Raw genomic sequence first — 19,450 nt, forward strand, 5'->3', positions numbered from 1 at the left:
AGCAAACAAAGAAGAGACTGAGCTTTGCTATGATACTCTGTTAGAGCTGAGCACTATCAGGTCACAGAATTGTGTTTAACAGTAATACAGAAACAACACTGGGGAGCCCTGTAAGGTTGTATGAGTAATCATGGAAAAACACTTTGCTGTTTAATTTGTTAGACTTACTAATTTTCATAATAAGCCAGTGATATTTTATAAAGGAAAAAAAAAAATCTGATTGGGTCATGTTTGAAATACGTTGATAGCTCTGAATAATTCTTAGAAAATCTATGGTATTTAATTTTAGATTTTGGGTGTTTTTTTACTTTTTTTTTCTGTGTTCACAATTACTGGAGAGTGACTACGTACTGTGAATGCTGGAGCTTTTGTGAGATTCCTTCTGTGTGACAGCAAGATGAGATCAGCTTTCAAACCTATGTAAAAGCTGACACACCTGCTGGAGTGCCATTCTCCTCTCCCAGGACTGGCCACTTGCCATGCAACTTCTGTCTGTTCTAAGGAGAGCTACGTTCCACGGGAATTGAGGTAATGTAACCCCAAGCAGTGGCTGAGAATGAGGATCAATGAGAGCATCTTGATTTTCAAGCAGTTTGAAATAATTTATTCCAGGCTATTTTCTTCCTCTTGCATAACTGGAGAACAAATTTTGAAACAGGGCAAACCAACCTTGCTCTGAGACCATGGCAGTTTCTGCTGTGGGCAGCAGGCAAACAGTGCTGCACATTTCCTCAGTGGATTGATCTCTCCGCAAAAGTTCTTTCAGATCTTATTCCTGAAAATGTGCATGTTGCTGAAAGATGTACTGTTAAAAATGAATACCTAAATGTGTGAGTGTTTTTTGAGATCTTGTGCTTTGTGGAATTTCAGGCTCTTACCGATGCACTGAATTGAAGCATAACCAGTTACAGAGTGGCTTACTTGCATAAAAACTGGTTGGTTTTTCTTCAAGACAAGCACAAAGGGAATATGTAGATTCTGTGCAGCAAGTTTTTTTTGTGTGTGCGTGTATGTTTTTAATAAAAACAGGTATTTTTTAAGTATTAAGCACCATGAGTGAAAAATTAGCTCTCTTCTTGGCAGTATGACCACACGAAAGAGAGGGAGTGCACCTGCAGAATTTCCTGTTCAATAATTGAAATGCAAACACGTATTTTTATAATTGAAATGGATACTAATATCCACACTAGGGTCTGAGTAGCAGTCTTACCGTTTAATTAAGCTCATAGAGGCTGCATTTAAGTGCTTGAAGCTAGAAGGTGATGTACCAGTTTCACCACTAGTAAGTAGTGATGTTTATGAATTAAAAGTTTGCTTTGCCCATTAAACACAAGATTCTTATTCTACATTTATATGGCTATAAAAATATTTGTCTTATAAAACATGTTAGTTGTTAATGAAGTTACAGTGATTTTTTTTCACACTTCTCTTTCCACAAAAACCCACAAGACCTCTTACATGCAGCTCATGTTGCTAATAAAACACACCACAGGCAGTTATAAGAACTGTTACAGTAAGTTGTGTTAGCAAGATAAAAAATCAAACTGAAGATCCTAATTAGGGATGAAAAGGTTTAGAAAAAAAGGCCTGGTAGATTTGAATTGGTTCAGGTAATATTTTCTCTTCCTTCAACCTTCCTGTTTTCACTTCAGTTGCCTAAATACTCTCCTTCCCATTATAGCCCACAGGCCTACTGTGAAGTTTAAAATGTAATTGATATTGTATATTTGGTTTTTCTCTTTCAGAGTAATTGTTTTTCTTGTCAGATATTTTTAATGATAAATTTTCAAAAATTAGGATTTCACCAATTAATGTAGATCAAGGTTCTCTAAGGTCGTATTTTCCTTTCCAGGAATTGTCTTACTCTGTTAAGAAACTAAACTGGATTTGAAGTCTGAAATAGCTAACAGCATAGCTGTTGTATCATCAGATTCTCAAGGTGAACAAGAGAAATATGTGTCCATGTTTTCCCATTTAAGAGTTAGTAGGTGAATGAACCATCATTGCATATTTGTGTGCATATATTGAAACAGAAAGTTACAACACATTAATATGTCTCTATGGTTTGAAAATGATATATAATTTATTGTATCACAGTGCTAATAACACCAAATAAAGATGAATGTGAAGAGGTTAATCTAATCCTTCCATCTTTTTGCTCTTGCACCCGAATCAATTTTCTGAACTGCTCATCCCTGCGTAGGAAATTCTCCCCCATGAGACTCCATGCAAACACAAAAGAAATAGCAAGTAGATTAAATGTTATCAGTCTCTTTATGTTGTGGCTCACTTTTTTTCCTGGTAGACTCAAGTCTGAATGTTCTTTTCAGCACACTTAAAAGGTAGAATTAAATGAACATTTGCATATTATAGCATGAGAATGACAGTTAGAAACGTTGTAAAAAAAAATAAATGTCAGAAAAGTCTTAAGAAGTTATTAATGCTACACCTGACTCTTTCTGTGTGCTAACCTAATGGTTTGCAATCCACACCTGCTCACTGCATCACTTGGTTCTCACCTACGTTTCAGGAGACCACTAAAGTCAAGTTCTCCTGCATCGTCTTGTCCATCACCGCTGTTATTAATAGAAAAAGATCAAATCTTTGTTTAATACAGAAAGACGTAAACGACACACACCTTGCAAACTCTCTTCATGTCTCTCATACTCAACACTGTCCAGACACACAACTAATGGTATAAAATCAACACAAACTTGTATTCTTTTTCACACAAGTTATCTTACCTGAGGTACTTGTGAAAAATAACACAAAGGTTTGTATTGCTTGTCATCATACTTTGATGGCAAATTTTTGTAACTGCATACATAAATTTGCCAGGATTTGTGTTAGATTTCAGTAACACAAATAAACGTGAGCTAGTCAACACAATGAGCTTTGTTTTTCATTTCCATATCAGATGTGTGTAAAAACAAAGGGCTTGTGCTGATCTTACGCTGTGAATGTAAAACAAAGATTTGCATTGCTGTTTGGTGCTTTTAACAACATATGTCTGTCAAACACCAGATTGCGAAGCATATAATTAAGACTTATTGTTTCTCTCTAAATGAAGGGAAAGATCGGTTAAAAACAGCACATTTTACATTTTTATAGATGAAATCATTGTGTTATGAAGGTGCATATATTTCTATGATGTGACTTTAAGCAGTAAAATTGTGTTGTTAAAATGCATATAAACAAAATAATTCCCTTAACGTTTGTAAACAGTATGGTCAAAATCCAACAAATGTTAAGTCAAATGGTATCAGTATTTTATCCTATATTTTGTATGCAAAGTATCCCCTACAACAAACAGAAAATATTCAGGGATATTCTCACTGTATGGGGCAGAATAGTTATTGCAGTTTTTAAAAGATGTACAGGAGAAAATTATGCACCTTTAATACAATATCATTTCTCTTTACTCTTTAAATCAAATATTTCTAAACAAAAGTAGTTAATTTTTAGTCACAACTTTGCCTGTATGCGTGAATTAATCAGCTGCACACATTTTTTGTTTATAAAACATTTTCAGTCTGAATACTTCTGCCCTTATAAGACAATTGTTTTCTATAAAATATAAAGGTGACATCTTTATACTGGTATTAATTACTGTTTTATAACAAAGGTAAATAACATAAAAGACTTCAGACACAATGCTTTACATTACTGCCCCTGCAATATTTCAGTATATTTTATATATGTTTCATATATATTTATGTATATTTTATATTTTTATAGTTGTGTATATTATTTGAAGTTTTTCCACAAAGATGGCCACATGACACTTCTTTGTTGTAGGGTAAAACAAGGCCAGCTCCTGTCTTGCTGAAATCAGTATAAATTTTGTCTCTGCTTTTGATCAGTGCAGGACTTGGATCAGAATCTTTCATATCATAGCTCACAATTTTCAGGAAACATGGTGAAATACTATAGAGAATGAAAATACAATTTTTAAAACCTCTGAAGAAACGGACAGTTAATATCTTTGAATATTGCACCTTCGCTTAAAGCAGTGACACCGCGCTTTCAAGAGATTCTGCCAATGAATTGTCACTAGTTAATTCTACCCACTACCTTAAGCCCAGTTCTTTAATCTTTATTTCCAAAACCATTCTGAAGGTACTTGATAAAACTGCCTGCCAAAATAGAGGTGAGTTCCATATGCTACCACATCCATTACTGAGGGGTTTTGCAGGGTCACTGTTTGAAGTTACCTTCTTTTGAAAGCAGATCTGATGTCAATGGATGGAGCAGCTTGAGAGGATTCTGTGAAGCAGTAATAGGACAGAGGTTAAAAACATAATCTGACATAATTTTAAATTGATGTAGTTGACATAAGTAATGTAATTTGGCATGAGAAATTTGTTCAGTCTCTTGCTAAGTGATCACAGTTAGTGCTCCTTTGGCATTAAGTTCTGGTAAATGTAAAGCTGCTTGACACTAAGCCAGGTTTACTCAATGCATTTCTCTGGCCTAGCTCCTACAGCTCTGCATAGGAGATCTGTCCTAGCAGTGCTTCTTTCACATCCTTGCTCCTGCCTGTACACTGGCTCTGGCTTTTTTTCTTCTTAATGCCAATGCTTTCTCCTCCACTTGCACCTCACTTCCCTGGAATTTTGGAAGACATTCATCTTTCTCAAGCTGATTGTACAGGTATGTGTGCACTCTTGTGCTCTTGAAGGAAAACGTAAGACTACGGAATAACGTTTGCCAGAGTCAGACCTATTACAACATAGAAAAAGACAAAGACATGAATCTCCAGCACTCTCCACATTAGGCTATTGTTTATTTTGGGGCATTGTGGAAGAACTGTGGCTTTCTAAAGTATGACTGCACCATGCACGAGCAGGGTGCAAGTCCTGGAGAACCATTCCTGAGCCAACTTCTCTCCCTTCCGGTCCTACTAGATGAATTATCTCTCTCTGAATAGCCCAAAGCCTGCTCCTCTCTTGTGTGCCAGAATCTGATCTGAATTCAATAGACTTATCTGCCAGCTTTCCTAATTTTTGGATATAACCGAAATGTTTCACATACTAGCTATCCCAATGTCTATTTAAATAAGAAATCACAGATGCTTAATTCTCTGCAGTCTATGCTAAAAATTTCTTCCTGCTATGATTAAACATTGCTTCATTTAATGGTTCTAAACAAAATTATGTAGAATTTCAGATAAAAAAAAAATCACATATTTATAAAGCTTTACAAATACAATTGGAATCTTACCAGTGACTTCAAGGTCAAAAGAGCAACTGTCAAACTTGTCCTTATAAGAAACCTCACAGCGATAGTTCCCTGCATAATTCTCCTTAGCTTGAATGATATGCATCTCAAATGTGTGTATCTAAAAATCAAATGTAATTGTTTATTAATGTGGGACATAAACTTGCATGAAACAAATAGAAAATTTTGTCTTCCAGACCCAAACCTAAAGGAGTAAGGTATAACTTGAATAAAGGGTTGTGAAAAGAAAATGAAACTCAAAAAAGCAACTGAAAACATGGATTTCCACACCACCTCATGTTCTGTTCTGGGAGAACAGAACAGAACTGGAGATCGTCACAGAAAACCGTGTCATGAAGCCAGGTTTAGAATCTGCTTCACTTAAAATTCTGCCCACTGTCCAAATCTGATCTTTAAGCTCTCTTAGGAGCTTTGCCCCTATATGAAGGAAAACCAAAGACAGACCTTTGTGTGACGCTCAAATGACTCCTTCAGCTGCAGGTGCTTCCCTGCTTTGCTGGCCAGGTCCATCCATTTTCCTTTAAACCACTTAACGTTTGGCTTTCGGAGAAGATCTTTGGCTTCTACTTTGGCTATAAATGTAATATTCCCACCTTGTCAAAAGAGAAAAAACAACACAGTTATTGAGGAACTTGTGGTTGCTTGGTCACATTTGTACACGTTTCTTTTACTATGACTCCTTCCATGTGTTAGCTCTACCATGATAATGAGAATCAGAAGGAGTCACATGAACTATGAAAATACTGCAGAATGTTACAGAGATTAATGATTTTGAGTCTGGAAGCCTTCTGATCATGGCAGTGTCAAGCCTGAGACAAACTAAGAAGCAGAAAAAAATTAGCTGATGCAAAACTCCATGTTGTCATGGCCACTATGCTTCAAGTGGCTGAATTTCTTTGCCTTTAAATAAGACATATATTCCTCAGCTGCTAGGTAATTGTAACACAAATACACAGCAGAATCTAGAAAAATGCCTCTTTATGCATCACTATCACTAATTCTTGAAGTTAAAAAGAGAAGGAAAAGTGTCCTCTGTAAACAATATTTTGGGAGTTTCCATCCAACATTCTAGAAAAGAATACAGCCAATACCTTATGTTTGTTTTCCAAATAAATCCTCCCCAAATGATCTTTTTGTTGTTCTCAGAAGCTCAGAAAAATAGTAGCAGTGTATAAAAAGCACATCTGCCCACTTACCAATGGGCACCTATCCCAATACATAGCAGACATACTAGGTAGCCTGTACTAAACTTGGCACCATAGTTGCAATGCTGCTACCCTTCTTGCATTGGAATGTTGTAAGTATGGCACTGAAGTGCAGTTAGGAAGTGAACCTCCTTACTGTCCTCATGTATCATGCTCTGGTTTCCTTCATAGGAAGGTATTGAAGTACTTGGACTGGATTCCTCCGGGGTTAAATTAAAACTAAAGATGTGCTCTGACAGTTTACCTCCTGTGCTCCAATTGCTGGAAGATATTCAGGCCAAGGACTAGAAACAGTCCAGAGCAAATCTCCCACAATTATTATAGTAGGGGTGATGGTTGCTCCCTGCCAGCCTCTGTGCAGATCTGCTCCTATTAGTCTAATTGCTTTAGCTGCGGCTGCAGAGTATAAATGTTGACCTGGGAATCTCTAAGCTGCTCTGAAGGCCATCATGCAGATCTTCCTGATCTATCAATAACATTATGGCTAACAGTATTATAATAATGAGTTCTCAGAAAACATACCTCTTGTCCATTGTGCCAAGTAAGCTATAACATTTTGATTTTGTTTTGAATTTAAGAATTCTTTTTTCTTCTTCTTCTCGTACATTCTGTTTTGTCTTCAAAGAAAGGAGTTCACATCCAACTAAAATCAGTGGAAATATTTGTAGCTGAGGGCAGAAGCTGAGTGCTACCTGAACCTCACATACATCTTTTCAGTCTCTGTGTTGCTCTCTTCAGAAATGGCTTCTGATTTTCTTTCAAAGCACTTACCAACACTCACTGAACCACTCTGAGGTTTTTCAATGAATAAAGTGGATCGTTGGGAGTCATCACGTTTTTCTGTCTCTTCTGGAGCGCTTTCTCCAATAGACCATACTGAGATACAGAGAAAGAGGAAAATATCAATTATCAGCCAATGTTTGACTCTCTCCAAAATACACTTACCTGAACTCACTAAACTCTCTAACCCTATTACCTCTCTCTTCAGATGTCCTGAAAGATATGTGTTTGTTCATATTGACATCCACTGCTTGGCTGTCACATTGCATACAGTTCCTGAAAGAATGCTACCTCTGGTAACAGAAAATGAAACTCAGAGAAGACATGGCAATCTGATCAGCCAAGGTGGGTAATGAGCAAATTGAATGGCACCAGCATTCAACCATGAGTACTTTACAGAGGCAATAGACAAAGGTCAGCTCTTTGTTTTTCAGAAAGGAAAATGCAGGTGGAAGTTCTGAAAACACAAACAGCTGTAAGCACATGCAAGTCACAGATGATGATAATTCCTGTGGGTCTCTGTAAATCTCAAACTCAGCTGAGTATAAGCTAGTTTTTCTTTTTTGCTCACATAATAGACTAGTGATGAAGCTTAGTTCTCAGCTTTGTTCTCTATGATAGAAACAGAGAGTTTGGGAATCAATCAGTAGAGAGAAATAGTTTGTTAGATGGAAATGATTCTGTCATATTCAGGCAGAGCGTGTTCTCTTCTGGAAATTGAGATTTTGGAAATGAAAGGGAAGGAAGAACAATTATAGTGAGAGAAGAGGCAGGTGAGCAATTTATCTAAGGCTGAAAACATGTTAGCTCAGGTATGTGTTTCTGACGGTTCTGACATCTGAACGTCCAGGGCTTTGTGCTGTGCAGTTACATCTTTGGTAAATACATGCAAAAATGTGCTCAGAGCTAATTCCTAACAGAAAAAGACAGGGAAAGCGCATGATAGTGACAGACTTTCTATACCAAAAAAGAATCCCTCCATCTCGAAAGGCAAAGTAAATTTTATGCTCAGAGAAAGAATTTGTGGAGTCCAAATGTCCTTGTTTGAGGAGTTCTGGTTAGTGCATAGAATAGACTGAGTAAAGCCAGTGCTAGCATGGAATAGCAGAGCAAATGTGTATACATATGACTGTATCAAACAAAGGAGGCTATAACTTTCAAACCAGAGCTGTATTCCTTGTTCCCACTGGAATTCTAGTTGTTTCTAAATCAAAGGTGGATTTTTGTTATTTATCCAATACTCTTTTCTTTTTTGTTTAATAACTAGTACAAATGATGAACTAATTTGGCAGCATTTCTCACCTACTCAATTCTGTTCTTGAAGTTTAAATTTATTTTCCCTTTTCAATATTTTCCATAAAAACTCATTTGCCAGAAGACAAAATTGCCTTTCGCTTAGAGCTAACTGCTACAGGAACCTTTTCAACTCATGAAAATTACCACTGGTGACTAAAGAAGCACAACTCATGACAACCATAGGAAAACACAACTAAACTGCTTTGATTGTCCTTAAGTCTGTAAGAAATTTCAGAGACACATAGAAATGCTGGATAGCTCTGCTACAAAGTCTTTCTCTTTAGCTCTTTCAATGACTTACAGCTGGTATGCCTAATATCTCTGTATATTTCTGCTTGTATAAAACATACATGTATGTACACACATGTATAAACACACATATGGAAACACACAGACACACATGCACAGAGAAATGTATAGATACATATCTATATCTACTCTCTGTATGAAATACAAACTATTAAAATTATGCTGGTATGGTATACTAGTGTATGGAAATACATAACACAAGAACAAGTGAGAGTTACAGGTATGAACAGAAGGATCTGACAGTGCTTGAAATAGGAACTGGTCAGGTGCAGTAATGAACCTGAGACACGACAGGGTGAAATGGAAAATGGATGTTAATAAATGAAAGTGGTATACATGGACTCATGAATTTGGTACCATGTAATGCAGAAATATTATCATCATCTCTGGTTATTAGCTTTTTCCTGTCTGTTAAACAGTCAGAACAGAACGTAGGTCTGACAGTGGCTCACAGGCCTGGCATAGGCTGTTACACCAGTTCAGTAACTATGGTTGAAGTACTTGCTGCTCATTTTGTTCCAGAGGCTGCAAATCCTGAAACCACAAAAGTGGGCGCAGTATGCGTTACCTGGCAGAGTAGGAAGAAAGAGGTTATGACTTTGCTAAGTTCTCCCCACCATCCTTTGTGCTGTGAGAAGAAGCCATTCTCCCACAATCTCCTGGAGCCTGTGTATGAGATTCAGGTAAGCCACTGCCACCCTGTAGGCTGAGGAGGAAGGGAATAGTTGCGTATCTATCTGTATGGAAAAACATGCAGATAGATAGGTATGTATGTATGTGTCTGGTATGTGTCCTGTACGGTACGTCAGAGTCTTCTCTCTCTCCTAGTTTAGCTGCTAGAAAACTACTTAAGTTCCTAATTTTGAAAAGCATTTGAAAAGTTATTGTTCGATACTGTGTAAATAGTGGAATTAAAAAAATGTCTAAGAAATAACTCATTAATAATCAATGTATCGTATAAAATTTGGACTGTTTCAACATGCTGTTCAGGAGGTCTCACCTGAATCCTTTCTTTCCGCTGCCTTAGACATCCCATCTGAAAGGGAAGAGCAATTTAGATGATACCAGCTCAGAGATCACAATTAAACTGACCTCAGGTCATGAAGATTTTAAGAACAATGATTCTTCATGCAAGAAGATTAGAATAAATACCTAGGACTGTACCTATGAGAAACTATTTGAATACCAGAGGAAGTGAACTGCTGAGAAAAAAAAAAGTCAGAAATCTTTCCCCCATTTCTCTGGAAAGCCTAAATTTAATTTTCACTCAAGATTTCCTTCGTAGTAGTAGAAGGGATTTTTGAAGCTGATACTTTACTCAGCCTTTGGGGTGATTCTAAATAACAGATATTTTTATGTAATTCAAGTTGAACATTATTATTATTATTATTATTTGAAATTAAAAGATAGAGTTTTGTGATTCAAAGCTTCATTTATATTGTTAGCTTTGTCAATGAAAATCTCTACCATTGTTGATCAATTCACTGCTACTGATTTTTCAGATGGCATGCAGCCCATGGTTAATAATGCCATTTTAAAAAATATATCAGGAAAATTTAACACAGTGAAGATGTGATAAAACCATTTTTTTTTGTTAAAAGTTTTAAAGCAAGAATGAGAGTTTTTCATTTGATACACTAGAATGTGCGTTAATGTTCAAAATCTCTGTTTCATTCAAGTTTAATCTCTTTAAAAGACATACTAAGCAAACCATGTTGAAGTCTTGCCAAAGTCACAGCAACCATGAATGATCCCTGTACTGTCACTTTTCTTCTGCCAACTAAAGGCATTTCATCTGCCATCTTGAAGTGGTAAATTAAAACTACCTGTCTTCTAGACAACTTGTAAGGCTTATGGCCTAAAGAGAGGTGACAGACAATTCTATGGATAAGCGTATTGTGAAATCATAAGGCATCTATTTTATTTGTAATTCTGGAATTTGCTCTCAGGACAAAACTTAAAAATGCTTTCCTTACTTTTTCAATAGTAACAATTAAGACGGATGCCTTCAGAGTTGCTAATATTCTACCTTCCAATGCCGGAAGTTCTAACAAAAATTCAAGACAGGACCAGAAATAAACTTGTCTGGTATGAAGGTCTTGTACTTCTGAACATGGACTAAATTAATTTCGGACACCTCAGAAATCTTATTCTCTAATGAGTATGTTATGAATTCAGTCCAAATGGTTGGACTTTGTTCATTAATAGTCAAGAGAAAAATCCATACATACATACACATAAAAAAAATATCATGGTCCTAACCTGCTGGTGGTGTGCTAACTGTGTCATCTTCATCTGTGAAAAGAAATACAAATAAAAAAATACATAAAGAAACTCAAAGCACAGTCGATCATCTGCTTTAAAACAAATATGTGAAAAGGTAAAACCTGCAAAAGAAAGGGAAAAATCATAATAGTCAGGAGCATTCACAATGGAAGCTTCAAACTGATGAAGAAAGCTTTGCATAATTCAGTAGCTGAAATGGTAAACCTTAATGTTTCAAGCAAGTAGAAGAAAAATGAGATGTGAACTGTGATCTATTATTAAATCATGAGTTTGTATGAAAGCTGCTGAGTGGTTCTGTTTGTTAGAGATGGAATCCACAGTAAATACAAAAAAGCCACAATAAAATCAAGGTCAATCACATATCTGACCTGAGGATGATGCCATTTCTCTGATGTCCATGTCTGCAATTAAAATGTGTACCACATATGCATTCAGCATCATTAGATAAAGGTATGCAAAAGTAAAAAATAGTCTCCTATATTCATACTTTATAATTTACTTATTAGAATATTAATCTTAAAAGCAACAAATATATAACTTATTTTTGTCACATATTATATGCCTTAAAATACAGATAGAACTATTATCCCACAGGATTTTCCTTTCAATCACACTAAATGCTGGCAGTCATCAGGTATCAAATCACTAGAAACAACTGCTACTCAGGTATCTCAGAATGATTAATCTAATAAAGTACAGTTATGCATACATATTTGTATAAGCCAAGAGCCTGAAAAACATGAAACTGACATTAAAACTGAAATATTGTAATCATGCTTATGAGAAATCCAGAATAAGTTGAAGACTCTTTTTACAATAATCTCCTAAATTTTAGGTGTTTACTGGAAATATCAAAGATAGGAATGTCTGATAAAAATGTACAGAATGTTTTAGTGTGTTAAAATAGAATAAAATATAATAAAATTTAAAAATTACCTGTTGAACAGTTGAAAAGCTAGAATAAACTATATATTTATTTAGGATTTAATACGTACATAAAGTAAAGATAATAATAAGCCTTTCATAATCTAATGGAAAATAATCTAGAGAACATTTCAGAGTCAAGGAAAAGATATCTGAAATAAAATTATTTTATGAAATGTATTTACTTTTTTCAGATTTGGGTTTCAAGAATCAGTGATTTACTTTCAATTATTATTTGATTTTGTCTTAAAGTTCAAATTTGTCTTTATTTTTTCAAGGACAAATGCAATAGCAATGGCAAAAAGCACATAAAATTTGATTACATGTAAAAAAATTCTGGTTTTATTAAATGTTATGCTTTATTAATCTCTGAAATGTAGTTGAAGGTCTGATAGAATTTAACTACTTAGCCATGACATTTTACTCATTCCTTTTTAATGATTCATCAAATTTCATTTAAAAAATCCCTTGGCAAGAGGATATAAGTTTTAATTGTAGGCCTACAGATGAAGGATTAATATATTATCTTACAAACATGATTTTTTATTGAAAAAAATACAAAAACGCATAGCTTATGTGGACACATTCTCACCACCTGCACCTTCCATTGGACTAAGCTGACATAGAATATGTTGATTTTCAATGAAAGCACATAAATCATGTCAGTTTTCTGAACATACTGTTCTAGCAACTAAACAAATGCTCCTGGAACAGCACCTCAAATTTGATTTAACTGGTGAGCTGAGCTCATAAGTTTATTAATCTTTTTTTGCTGATCACCCGTTGCTCACTGATGACCAAGAAGGAGAGGTGAACACAGCAGAGGCACTGCTTTGCACCTGCAATAGCACTCAGAATGCCTTAATTTTTTTTGTAGTACTGCCCATTGGAGTAAGCATTCAGGGCTAAGGCAAGAGATAGATAAACGTCACAAAGGGTGAACCACTGTATTCACTCTACAGAAACAAATCCACAACAACTCAACCAACTGGTTCTGTCATTTTTGCTGAAATTACTGAGCATTGACTCTTCCAAGGGTTTTGAAATTAGTTGCTTTCAATTATCCATCTAATTTGCAAAGTGTTCAGCACTCCTATCAAGGGGACTTGGCCCTGTAACTGAAGTACATACATCAGCAATGGAAGTTTTAGTAGAGAGATGAACGGATGAGTGTAACCTGAAGGAATAACAAGAATGAAACATGCAAACATTTTAGTAGATGACTGGATGGAACCTAGAGAAAAGACATCAGTAAATCATGCAGAAATCTGAGTAGCTCTCTGAATAGCTGGATTGGACCTAAAAAGGAATGAGCAAAATGATATTAAAATTCATTTATTCCAGCAACTGGAAACACAATTACAGCAGTAATCTGTTTAAAATAATGCTAAAATTAAAAACAAAAGCAGACATAAAATGAGTAAGAATGGGATAAATGTGGTCAATTTGGTGAATTACATTTTGATCTGAAGATAAAATGTATGCTCTTATGTATCCTGAATTTTTTACTAAATGCTGTTTTTCAAACCAGGAATACCGTAAAAAATTCTGTACACATACAACTACTGCAATAAGCTGCTGATTTACTGCAAAGTAATGACAAGATAAAGACTTTATGACTCATCCTCGTTTTTATCTTTACAGTGAACATGAAGGGACGTAAATATTTTCTTTCACATAGACAGTAACTACTACAAAGAAATAGAACAGTAAGACAGACAAACAGGAAGATATACTCTATTTCTTAACTTCTGCAACTGACTTTGTCTGAGAAACACGGGGAAAAATATAGACCCCATAATTATGGACCAACATTTCTTACCTACACACTACATTCAGGCATTGTCTGACTGTGCTGCAGAGTGCTGCCCCAGATTCCAGTGTGCTGTTTGTTATAATTTGGTAACAAAGGAGTCACAACTGCTAAAGTGCAGTATCATAAAATCACTGTGGAACTGAGATATGAAATGTTTCCTGTCTTAAACCCATACAGGGAAGTACCCAAATCTTTTATGAAACTAGAGAAACAATTTTAAAAAATAGCTTACACAACACCTAACCTCCAGGTGTTTCTGTCTTCAGTTCATATTGATTTTGGACAAATGGGAGAAACAGAATCTTTTTCCTCTTTTGTGTGTTATGGAAACAATTAGAAAGATTTGCTTCTGGCAAACAAACTTGAAGGAATCACTCTCAGAAAATGTACTGTCCTTTGTTTGGTGAGACTCTGCAACAAAGCAGGAGTTGATAGTAGAAACTGCATAATGCTGTGTAACACATATATATGTGTGCAAATATATATCTTCCTGTCATTAAATGAGAAAAACAGCAAATACTTCTGCAGAGAATGCAGAGTGTCAGGCATTGACATCAACGTTATTTGCAAAGTTGACAGCTCAACAGAAAGTCATTCTTTCTACATATTGCTATTCAGAATTTCACTGGAATTCCTATTGAGGTGGCTACTGCCACTGTGCGTTGAAACTGGAAACACTTCCCATAGAAGAATCTCAAAAAAAAAATCGGGGCAGCAAAATCCTACTAAATACTCTGAGCTCCAATAAAGCATTTTTTTTTTCTCTAGGAAATCCCATATTCTCCACTAAATTCAAAGCAGAAATGATAACATAATGTATAAGAAAACAACTGAAGTATTAGATGTGATACCTACCATGTTTTCTTTTTAGCTCAATGAAATGTAGACTTGTAAGCAGTGGAGAGAGCACTGTGCATGTTCAGTTCAGGAACAAACATTTCTCACAAGAAAATTAAACCAAGCAGAACTAACTGCTAGAATAGCCTGAGGCAAGACCTTCATCTTTTTCTTATCATTAGGCATGCAAATTATTCCTGAATTATGTTTGCATTACCAAGATGACAGATTTGATTACTCACACAAAATGTTGTTTGTCAAAATAATTGCTCAATGCAAAAATAGCTAGCAAAATAACATGCACTGAAGCTTGGTTTGTCATTTTTATATTCTAAGGAATATTTGAATCACGTACTGTCAGTGCATTTTTATTTTGCTGAGAAAAATGGCCATGCATGACTTTGCCAAACAAATTTCCAAGTTTCAGGTGTGAATCTGGTGTCACTAAAAGGTAAGACTTTGAGTAAGAGCTCAAAAGGCAGAATGTATTTTCAAGAAAGACATTTCTTGATTTGCCATGGAAAGAGTAACTGTGACAAATAAAAAAAAAGCAAGCATTACATCTGTTGTAAGTATATTTTGTTCTGGTTTATCCTTCTGTGAGAATGAAAAACAAAAGGATTATCCATTTCAAAATAAGCTGCTGAGCTGTTTGAATTCTACTTCAACAGGGAGTAGCAAAAAGAAGTGGAATTTGACCCACTTACCTCAAAATGTACCTTCTTAACTGGAAAAGCTACAAACAGAGCTGAAGTCTAATTGCAGCAATGTAAAATTTGCACTGAAAATGGAGCACATTTTTACTTGCATAGTTTGGGGTTTGTTGACAGTAAAATGTCCTCGGATACATTTTTCAGAACTTGTAATGACCACAGTCTCTGGACTTCCAATAATGAAGAGGAATGAAGGAATTTCTTTTTCTTAGATAAAGAAGCAATATAGAATTTTTATTTTTATTTTTAATAACTCTATCGTACTTTGCTAAAAGATGGAACATGCAATATCAAGTGTCTGGTAGAATAGAAACAGCTTAGAGTAATAGGAGATTTCCCCCACTGATTAAAAGCAATGGATGTGCACAGTAACTGAGTTTAGGCAAGGTTGGTCAGAGCCAACATTCACTTTAGTAGAAAGATGTCCTTCTGCTCATGCAATGCACTTGAAATTTGATCTATTAAGAAAGCATTCTGCGTAACTACTGGTGCTAAGCAGTGTCAGTCTTGTTCACAGAATTTTTAAAGATACTTATAAGCATCCTAGCTTCCTAATGCTAGATAAGTCATGCAGAATGAGGATCTAGGAAGCTTCACATCGCACTTTTAAAATTTGGCACCAAATTCCCGAGTTATAACTCAAGCAATCTAGCATCAGAACAGCATTTCAGAATGTTCTCTTTGCTGTCCATTTTTGAAATATGATTTCAAACTCACCTTTACCCTTTTCAGTTCCACCATCCTGTGGTATTTTTTGTTCTGTGTAGGAAGTACAAGTATATTTTTGAGAGGATCTTAAAGTAAAAAAGAAAAACTTACGCAGAATTTAAAAATACATCAATATTCTAGGTTTGCTAGTACTGAAAAATGATTAAAGATTTATAAGTGTACATGTATGTACAATTAAAAATTGTAAGTCTTTAAAACATTTTTTTTTCACAGATGCATGCATATCAATAGATTTCCTACATTTTGAATGAGTCACGGGAAATTGAAGTTCCTGTACTTAGTGGAAGCAAAATACTGTTGTTGGTTTTTTTGCTTGTTTTTGTTTTGTTTTTTAAGTAGCAATTGTTCGTCATTTGCTCTTGGTGTTATATACGAAATCCTTTGAAAATAATTTAATAACTCTGTTAATACGAATAGTCTTGGATCAGACATGAGATACTGCCAACTATTAATGCTAACCAGAACTCCACTGTCTAACTGTTTTATCCTTAAAACAGTACAGAGAGACAATGTGTTGGGAGTGTCCTTGGTTATTTCTGATTATCTTCTTCATTACCATCATCATCTTTCCTAGGCTATTTGATTTGCATTTTTTTTACCAGAAGTGTTGCTAGTTCACCACGTACTCCAATGAGGGGTATGTGAAATATCTCTAACATTCTTGAATTCTTCTCATTCATGAATGAGAAAACTTGGACTGTAGATTTAATAACATCAAATTCATTGTTGGATTCTTGTTAATATTCCTATCCCCTTTGGTTTCCTATCTCATATAGTTTGCATACAAAGCAAATTCAGAAGCTTGTCAAATCATATCAGTTGTACTGTCTTCAAAGTATAAACACTCAATAGTCTAGTTACAGTGAAAAAAATCTTTGTCTAGTGAACTTACCTGCTAAAGGCCTGGTTTAACTTGGGTTTTGATGAAGGCCAATGGACTAACAACATTAAGGTATAGCAAAGATAACGTTTGTCCTGAAGGGAATAATTGCAAGAGCCAGGGGATTTGATTCCTATTTTTTTGCTCATATGTACACAACTACAGTGACTATGAAAATAAAACTTGAAGTGAAGAAGACAAGCCCATATTTTGTAAGTGTGACAGACCCTCAGCTGCTTCTATTTGTCAGAAGCTTCCAAGGTCCAACCGTCAGAAAAATTGTTGTCTGTCAAACCTTTCTTTTTAATGGTGATTCTGCTATACTAACACATGACCTTCCCATTAGTAGCTGGGATTAGGAGAATTCACTATTCTTGGAAGCTGGTAACAAATTTAAATCCCATTGGGAAGCTTCATTCAGGACCAAGTTTACTAGCCCGACAATGGAATCTAGATAAAACAGTTACAATGTCTTCCCAGAAATTTCCTGGTATAGTTCAAAATGCTGACTATGTCCAATAAATTATTTACATGTTTTGGTTTCTTGAACAACTAGCTTCCCTCTTTGTGTGATAGTCCCCAGGAATATATGATGACAGTATCTTGGCTCATATGGAAGGAGGTGAAGACAAGTGGCTGTCATTACCAATAATACTCTCATGTGATTTGTGCTTAACCATAAAGGTCTACTGACACTCATTTTACAGAAGATTTTAAGAAGTAGAGGTATATTTACAATATGAAAGACCTCATCCTAACATGAAAATTTCTTGGGGGTTATTTAAACATGAAACTCTTTGTGGCAAATGATACTCCCGTCCTCATATTTTGTCATTTTTATAAATGAAAAGGTATATATTTTAAACAAAAATGTCTTGAATTAGCTTTGTGGAATGACAATTTGCAAGACTGTTAGTAAATGCAGGTTTCACATGTGAACTGGGAAGTATCTATTTCATACCACTGATCAAATAGCTACCGAGATAATAAACTCACCAAATGATTAAATTAGACAAATATATATAATATATATGTATTAATCAGCATATGAGAATATAAGTTTCTCAATGCATCTCTGATCCATGAGGTTATGCTACTTTTCCATCTCCCACTAAAGAAAAGGTAGCAGCTTTGCACAGAACTTCAGCTATATCTGAAAGTCCAGTCCTTTTGCACGAGTTTCATCTCACCTAACTTTGACTTCCTTGAAAGTATTCACCCTCTTAGGCATCTATACTTGTTGAGGCAATTATGTAAACATAGACAGCCAGTGACATTTTAGTTTCATTTTCCAGGAAATGTCCATTAGATGAGCAGCCATGACCTGGGATCCTCTTCACTGTTTATAGATGGAGCTTAGACAAAACACCAGATCTTCAGATGGCTAGAATTAAGTAAAATGAATCTCATGCTTGATTCTGTCATCTTTATTCAAAGTTCACCTTCCTTCAACGGGAAATGAAAGGGATTATTTTGGTAGTTAAATACTGTTCACTATCAAAGAAGAGAATAATTAAGACATGGAATTTAAGCAGTCATCACTTTCTGGTACTCTGATGGGAAATGTATACGAAAATGTATGTTTTCATCCTTATGAAAATATCAAGTATCTTAAACAAAAATAACCTGAATCTGAAAAAAAAAGTGGACACGGAAGAAACATGAAGTGAGGCTTTCTTACCATTCTTATTGTCTCCTTACTTTCAGAAAGACAGTGAACACAAAAAGTATTATGGCTACGTAGTTTCTAGTCCCATGCAATTCTCTTGTTAGTATTAGAGCACCAATAAGCTTTTTTTGTTCATACCAACCTGGAGGCGGTAGAGCATTTTCAGTTTCAGTCTCTGAAAAAAAAGGAAAGAAGACATCTATTGAGCTTCAAAATCAAAAGCATATAGTTTTCACGCTTGTGGTACATAGTTACTGAATTTTGACAGTTTGGGTGTTGGGTTAATTTAATGTTTCAAAGCAGTTCTCAAATTTTGTTGGCTTTCACACAGGCAATACTTAGCATCTTTAGAGTGGTGTAGTCAGAAGGCTAAAGTTTATGTTCTTTGAAAAGGAGGAACTGAACTTGTTCAATCTGGAGACATACTGTAATTGTCTACCTGAGTATTTCATAATAATTTATATAGGAGGACCCTAGAACTTTTCTGGAAATCTTGTCAAATCCAGTTTAGAAAGACAGTTTAGGAATGCTAAGGAATCTAAATTGAATTTCAAATTTGTGTTGGATTTTTCAGTTGGTACTTACAATGTTTAACTTACTAAACCAACATCATAACTGATATTCTTATGTCAGAAGATAGCTTGTGTTTGAGCAAATTTTCTATCAGTTGAATAATATCTGATAGCACCTTGGTTGTGAAGATTAATGGTGTCTCTCTTTCCTTCCTTCCTTCCTTCCTTCCTTCCTTCCTTCCTTCCTTCCTTC

At 35.3% G+C, this 19,450-nt stretch overlaps 1 protein-coding gene across 1 annotated transcript in view; it reads right to left on the reverse strand.

Annotated features, from left to right (window-relative positions):
• Positions 1 to 17,084, reverse strand: part of MYBPC1 (myosin binding protein C1) — a 50,742-nt gene extending 33,658 nt beyond the window's left edge. The window contains exons 1-9 of the mRNA XM_042838079.1: positions 17,029 to 17,084; positions 16,125 to 16,201; positions 11,094 to 11,126; positions 9,832 to 9,867; positions 7,218 to 7,322; positions 5,686 to 5,834; positions 5,224 to 5,341; positions 4,215 to 4,266; positions 2,520 to 2,576 (exon numbers count right to left, since the gene is read on the reverse strand). Of these exons, the coding sequence (XP_042694013.1) occupies positions 2,520 to 2,576; positions 4,215 to 4,266; positions 5,224 to 5,341; positions 5,686 to 5,834; positions 7,218 to 7,322; positions 9,832 to 9,867; positions 11,094 to 11,126; positions 16,125 to 16,201; positions 17,029 to 17,084 (683 nt within the window). The remainder of the gene's footprint in view (positions 1 to 2,519; positions 2,577 to 4,214; positions 4,267 to 5,223; positions 5,342 to 5,685; positions 5,835 to 7,217; positions 7,323 to 9,831; positions 9,868 to 11,093; positions 11,127 to 16,124; positions 16,202 to 17,028) is intronic.
• Positions 17,085 to 19,450: the final 2,366 nt, after the last annotated feature.

This window comes from Centrocercus urophasianus, unplaced genomic scaffold, assembly GCF_019232065.1.
Source record: "Centrocercus urophasianus isolate 14NV4802_14NV808 unplaced genomic scaffold, USGS_Curo_1.0 seq_73, whole genome shotgun sequence".
Classification (NCBI taxonomy): Eukaryota; Metazoa; Chordata; class Aves; order Galliformes; family Phasianidae; genus Centrocercus; species Centrocercus urophasianus.